This window comes from Rhagoletis zephyria, unplaced genomic scaffold, assembly GCF_001687245.7.
Source record: "Rhagoletis zephyria isolate East Lansing unplaced genomic scaffold, Rhagoletis_zephyria_1.1 Rzeph_scaffold_02057, whole genome shotgun sequence".
In the NCBI taxonomy this organism is placed as follows: domain Eukaryota; kingdom Metazoa; phylum Arthropoda; class Insecta; order Diptera; family Tephritidae; genus Rhagoletis; species Rhagoletis zephyria.
The window spans coordinates 10,383-17,576 of NW_016159141.1; the positions used below are offsets into that span (position 1 = coordinate 10,383).

The 7,194-nt window shown below is 35.6% G+C and overlaps 1 protein-coding gene across 1 annotated transcript; it reads left to right on the forward strand.

Annotated features, from left to right (window-relative positions):
• The first annotated feature begins 777 nt into the window (after positions 1 to 777).
• LOC108365915 (uncharacterized) lies at positions 778 to 1,484 on the forward strand. The gene has a single exon (XM_017620136.1). The coding sequence runs from the start codon at positions 924 to 926 to the stop codon at positions 1,482 to 1,484; it is 561 nt and encodes a 186-aa protein (XP_017475625.1). The 5' UTR covers positions 778 to 923.
• Positions 1,485 to 7,194: the final 5,710 nt, after the last annotated feature.

Here is a 7,194-nt window from a genome sequence, read left to right on the forward strand (position 1 = left end):
CGTCGCGGTTATCCCGCCAAAATGATGAGCGATAACGGCAAAACGTTTATTGGAGCCAAAAGAGCAACGGAGGGAGAATTCGTCCACTTTCTCATCCAGGTATCGGAAGACGTCGTTCAAAAATATTCTGCTCAGGGCATAAATTGGAAATTTATTCCCCCTAGCGCCCCTCATATGGGCGGCTTGTGGGAATCCGCAGTCAAGAGCTTTAAAAAACATTTCAAAAGAACTGCTGGACCCTATTAATTCACCTTCGAAGAATTCACCACCCTATTAATTCGAATCGAAGCTGTTTTAAACTCTCGCCCAATCTCCTCGCTCTCACAAGACCCAACCGACTTCACAGCCCTTACTCCTGGCCACTTTCTGAGGGGCGCTCCCCTCCTATCCATTCCCGAAGTGAACCATGAAGGGTTGTCTCTCTTAAATAGGTGGGAGAAGATCAAAGTCTTACACCATCAGTTTAGCAGACGGTGGAAGGAAGATTACCTCAAAGACCTTCAAAAGCGATACAGGTGGAAGAATACACAACTCGCGTCGAAAATCGGTGAGTGCGTACTCATCCATGACGACACTCTGCCTCCTACGGAATGGCGATTGGGGCGCATAGAAAATACGCATCCCGGACCCGACGGCCATATTCGCGTCGTAGACGTGCGTACTCAAACCGGCATGCTTACACGGCCGATCGTTAAACTCTGCTTTCTGCCCCCACCTGATCGCGATTCCGCCTCGCTGCAAAGCGTGTAACCAGATTCCGAAAGCCCATCTCATGCTCGACTTGCCTCCACTTCGGCATCTCTCTACCAAGACTTTGTTCCTCTATTTCTCTCTCAGATTCACTGTACCGCTCGAAAATTACACACAAAACCTTCTCATAACCCAGTTCTGTCACAAATCCTTCATTAAGAGATACGCACAACATGTATTTGCAGATGGAAGCAAGTGGCGCCCCGCAACCAGCACCACGTACGACACTCCAGTCTAAGGTCGTGGTAGCTGGCACAGACGAGAACGCTGCCAATGGCAGTCCGACCGGACCGGGCGGACAGGATTACCAGCGATGCCGCGTATGCACTCGCCGTCACGCTCTGCGAATGTGCTCGGTCTTCAAGAGCATGCAACCTCAGCAGCGGTACGTACTAGCCAGAGCACACGGTTATTGCACCAACTGTCTCGCTTTATCCCACCACACCAGCGAGTGCAGCTCATCGGGAAGTTGCCGCAAGTGCAACCTCCAGCATCACACGTTGCTCCACCGTAGCCAAACACCAACAACATCTCCTGCCAACAACAACGCCCGCCGACATATTTCCGCAGGAACAGCCTCCCGTCGTCGCAACCCAGGACCAGTGGGAGACCGCATTGTTAAACGGTCAACCCAAGGACTACATACCACAAATTATCGCGGAAAAGTAACTCGCCTCCTCGTCCAGGAAGCACTTCGCGCCATACAAGAGTTGCAACAGACGCTAGACGCATAGTGCGTCTAGGGGGGCAGGATAGCTAATCGAATATCCCCTCTAGCGATTTCCAGTAGTTGGTAACGCGGCAGCCATCATCGATCAGCTGTATGTTCCAGCCAAAACGAACAAAACTTTTATTCTTAATTTTTTTTGTACATATACTCAAACATATTTTTTTTGCATATATCATTGTAATCTGCACATTTGTTAAAACGTTGTTCCCGAATTATAACTCGTTTTTTTCTACCGGCAATTGATCGCGCCTGTTTAATCGACCTTTGAATTTACCTACGTATATTTATGTATATACATAAATAAATCAAAATCGCACATTGAAGTGTATGTTGCAAAACTTAAAATCGTTTTATTGTGCAAGGTGCAACGCGAGTGCCAATTCGGCATTAGCTTAGGGGCAATATTTTTGGTCGCTGAAAATCCTCTCCAGACGGGTATTCCGTCAACAGCAAGAGTGTATCCTACGAGGCGCTCCTTCATTCGACTGCAGCGTTCCGCCCAGAGCGAAAATTAGCTACCACCGCCACCTCAGCAACCAGCAGAAACCGCTCGACTTCGCCACCGGCGGTCCACAACGCGCGCCAGTTCGCCACCACCGCCGCATCCTCTATCAGCCAACAGCTTGAACTCGCCGAAGCCGTCCCGGCCAGAACACCCTCGTTCCTCTAAAGAGGCATAACTGGCCGGACTTGTTCACATTAAAAAAATACAGAATATGCTACTCAAAAACATTTTGATTCTTTTCATAGGGAAACAACGACTTTTTAATGAAATAAAGTTAATTTTTTTCAAAGAATTAAGGGGTGGTTGTTAAAGGGAATATGTATGCGATTATAAGACTATTTAATCATTTCAAAATGATATGGAAATTTTTGATGAACATGAATTTACATTTTTTTATTTAAATTTTCAATATTTGACGTGGGTTACAGCCAGTGTAGCCGCGAATCATTTTTAGTGGTAGCCAAATTCCTTTAAAAAAGGGGCTAAAAAAGTCGTTGTGGCTAAAAATGATAGCTAAAATTTTTTACTTACATATACACGCAAATATTTGCAGTAAGTAATGGTATAGAAAAAGAATGAACCCTGGAAAAAAGCTACTATTTTATCCAACCAAAAACCTTTTTGTATAAAAGGGGAAATATACGACACCAGCTTGCTGGCTCCATCAAGTGATTGTACCATCAGGCTCGAAGCATATACCTACGGTGACCATAAATATGGATTCAAAATGAAGGACAATTTTTCAAAAATATGCCTACATATACTTACTTAGTATAAAAATATCAAAAGAGTATTTATGATTCTAAATTCTTAATACATTTTAAACTTAAAAAAAGGAATCACGTTTTCTTCATCGATATTAATCTTTTTTTACATGAATGTTTATAAAAGTATAGTAAAACATATTATAATTACAATAGCTTACACGAAAAGTGAAAATCTTTAAAAGATTATTTTATAGGCGAATTTTGAGTCGTTCAAAACGAAAACAATAACTTTTTTTGTTTTTTGGTACTTTTCGCAGTAATTTGTCAAAAATCGACGTCATGAATCGACGTAAACGACGAGTTACAAAGGTATTTATGTGCCCTTTTCAAAAATATATAATTTGTGCAAATTGCGCTTCATAGCATCTACATTTCTAATCCGATTTTCATTATCTTTGGATCAAAATTTACTGTAATGATATATCTTATTTATCGAATTTTTAAACTAATGAAAAAAAATATCAAATAAAGCTGCGTATTTGATTGAAACTCTCACTTTTTTCGACTTTGACGACAAAATGCAAATGGTCGCCTGTAGCACTAATAATTTTCATTGAAGTCGCCACAAGTTATATATTTTGGTAAGAGGCACATCAATACCCTTCGAGCTGTAAGTCGCTTACGTTGATTGGGAGATTTTTTCATGAGATATTGAAGAAAAGCTACGAAAAGTACCAAAAAAACACATTTTTGAAAAAATCCATCCATTGTCCGATAATTTTAAAACAACGAATAAAATGCGGGACAAATGCAGGACACTACATTTTCAGGTTTTTTAGGTTTGAAAAACTACGCATGACCGACCTTTGAAAAACAGTACGGTCCTGCAAAAAACAGAACGGATGGTCACCGTACATATACCTTACCAGCATGCTAGTACAATATTTATTTCTTTACAAATGAGGTCGAAGATCGAAGATTAGAGCCGAAATTTCATAATTTTTCTGCAATTTTATTAAACAATTTTTATAATTTGCAACTGCAATATCGTGAACTTAATCTTCCACAAACACGGCTTTTACTTACATAGTGCTAGAAATTTCCTCAAAAACATACTTTTTGCTTAGAAAATTTATCTAATTTCACCACTCATGACACCAGCATGCTGGTACAATCATAAAATTTTCAAATAATTTTTGAAGTCGCACCAGCAGCTGGTACAGTCACACCACAAGAACATACACAGTCAGTCGACTTGATGGGCCCTTTAACAAATTAAGCATATTAAGGGCCGTAAACTTATCTATATTAAACTATATGTACACTGAAAATAAAATTTCGTAAAAGTGCTACGAAAATATTTCGTAGTGTTGGTTTTTGTACAATGTACGAAACTTTCGTTCATAATACGAACACATTTTTCACAACGAAACAAGATTTTACGAACCATACGTAAATATAACGAAAGGACTTTCGTAAGGTATTTTTTCAGTACAATTTACGAAATCTTACTTTTATTTTACGAAACACGTTCGTAAAGTACTGAACAAATCTCTGTACGAATAATTTTGTTTATTGTAGGAAGGCATTCGTAATATTTACGTATGGTTTTAAAATTTACGAAATGTACATCTCTGTATTGGTACAATTTAGTTAATACTTTCGTATAAAGTACTAATGCAGAAACATGTTTTTTAAATTCGTACAACATACGAATATTTTCGTACAATATACTCAATTACCGGCAGTTTAATATTTCATCATATTTTTATGTATGGCGTGTCATTGCGGAGTTAATTGTTGGCTGCTGTGAAACGTATAATATAATTTTAAACGTTTTAAAAAGGGATTTGCTTGATAAAAAAACAATACAAAATCAAATATTAAAGCTGTGGATATACTATGCTTTTAAGCATACAATGCTTTTAACATCGACTACGCTGCGCCTTGCGCTGCAATGTGGGACTTGATAAATAGGCAATTTCATCAGTTACCTATCAGCGGCAAGCCTAAGCCAGGAGCACTACTTAATGTAATTAAAAGTAAGTTCATTTATGACTTTTCACTGGAACTTGCTTTTCAGACGCCTTATAATTTTCCTTTAATTTATAGTCGTCAAGGAAACAAACATCGATGAAGCTGCGAATCTGTCAAGTGCCTCTACATAAAAATATTATAATGTTTAAGAAAGTAAAACCAGTATTTTTATTCCTTTCATATTTTATATCTTATTATATTTAGTTTTATTGAGTCTCATAGTTTAACACTTTGCATCAATATACTTTATTGAATGAAGCCTAAGCAATAAAAAAATATATAGTATAGAACCTATTCGTATGCATATAAATAAAAGACTTAAGTTTTATTATAAGTAAAATAACCTTTTTCATTAATTCTAAACTACAGTGTAGTCAGAAAATTCTTCTTATTTCGTAGAACGTATGATTGCTTTTATTATTAACACTATAAAAAACATGACTAAAATTATACCACAACACATTCATTATGTTTTAATCAATAATGTTAAGCGTTTTTGCAAAACAATTTGTTAAACAAAAGGATAATGAAAGCAAAATCGCACATTCTACGAAACAAGCGCAGATTTTACGAAAGTGAAACGTAAGTGATTTCGTTAAATATACGGATTATTTCTGTGCATTTTACAAAAATTTCGTAAAAAAATAAAGAAATTGTAGGAGTTTTTTTAGTAAATAGTACGAAATTCGTTAGTAAATAGTACGAAATTCTTTAGTAAATAGTACTAAATACTACGTAAGTACGAATACATTCGTAAAATGTACTAAAAATCTGATGCCTCATATTTTCGTAGTATGTACGAAAACGGTTTTGTACAATCACAGAAAACTTTCGTGGCTCGAAATGACGAAAAATTTCGTAAGATTTACGCAAGTTTTCGCTATATATTTACGCAGATTTTATTTTCAGTGTAGTTAAATCGTTAATAGATAAGTTAACAGCCCTAACACTTTTACGGTATGTATGTATAAAAACGTAAGGAACATATAATACATGTATATATATATATATATATATATATATNAAATAAAAGACTTAAGTTTTATTATAAGTAAAATAACCTTTTTCATTAATTCTAAACTACAGTGTAGTCAGAAAATTCTTCTTATTTCGTAGAACGTATGATTGCTTTTATTATTAACACTATAAAAAACATGACTAAAATTATACCACAACACATTCATTATGTTTTAATCAATAATGTTAAGCGTTTTTGCAAAACAATTTGTTAAACAAAAGGATAATGAAAGCAAAATCGCACATTCTACGAAACAAGCGCAGATTTTACGAAAGTGAAACGTAAGTGATTTCGTTAAATATACGGATTATTTCTGTGCATTTTACAAAAATTTCGTAAAAAAATAAAGAAATTGTAGGAGTTTTTTTAGTAAATAGTACGAAATTCGTTAGTAAATAGTACGAAATTCTTTAGTAAATAGTACTAAATACTACGTAAGTACGAATACATTCGTAAAATGTACTAAAAATCTGATGCCTCATATTTTCGTAGTATGTACGAAAACGGTTTTGTACAATCACAGAAAACTTTCGTGGCTCGAAATGACGAAAAATTTCGTAAGATTTACGCAAGTTTTCGCTATATATTTACGCAGATTTTATTTTCAGTGTAGTTAAATCGTTAATAGATAAGTTAACAGCCCTAACACTTTTACGGTATGTATGTATAAAAACGTAAGGAACATATAATACATGTATATATATATATATATATATATATATATATCAGTCTTTCTTAGTTTCAAAATTCATCTCTTACATAAAGGAAAAAAATGAGATCAAATAAAGCATATACAACTTTTTCATGCCAAGTATGAATAAATTCTCCAAAGGGCTAAAAAAGGGCTAGGGGCATTTTAAATTTATGTAGCCAAAAAAAATATGTGGTAGCTAGATCTAGCTACCAAAGGGCTAAAAAAAAGGGCTATGACATTTTTACACGTCATAAGAAATGTTCATGTTCGAATGTTCATTCATTGTCGCATACTTAACTCGATTTTTGCTTTTTTGAGATTATGATACTTTCATAGTAAATGGGCGAAGCACGTATATGTACATATGTATGTGTTAAATATATGTATTTATATGTTTTTATTGAAGACCGAGAAGTTAAAAATTTTGTTTCACTTCTCGTAATTTCCTACTGGGTTGCTCATGCGGAGCAGTTCTCTTATTCTCACCAACACAGTCACAGTTTAACTTTTGCCGACCACTGATGCAGCGTTGCCGAATTGACGATTTCGTCGTCATTTTGACGCAGCGTTCGGACTTCTGGAACTTGATTCGGGAGTAAAGGACTCGAAAAATCGGAGTAAAAACTAAATTTTCGGAGCAGATTAACATTTTTTTATTAAATAGTATTGGCACGGAGTGCTTGTAAATCAGCTTAATCTCTAAGTAGTATTCAAAACAAACTTTCTATCAATAAATCTATAATGTTTTAAAAA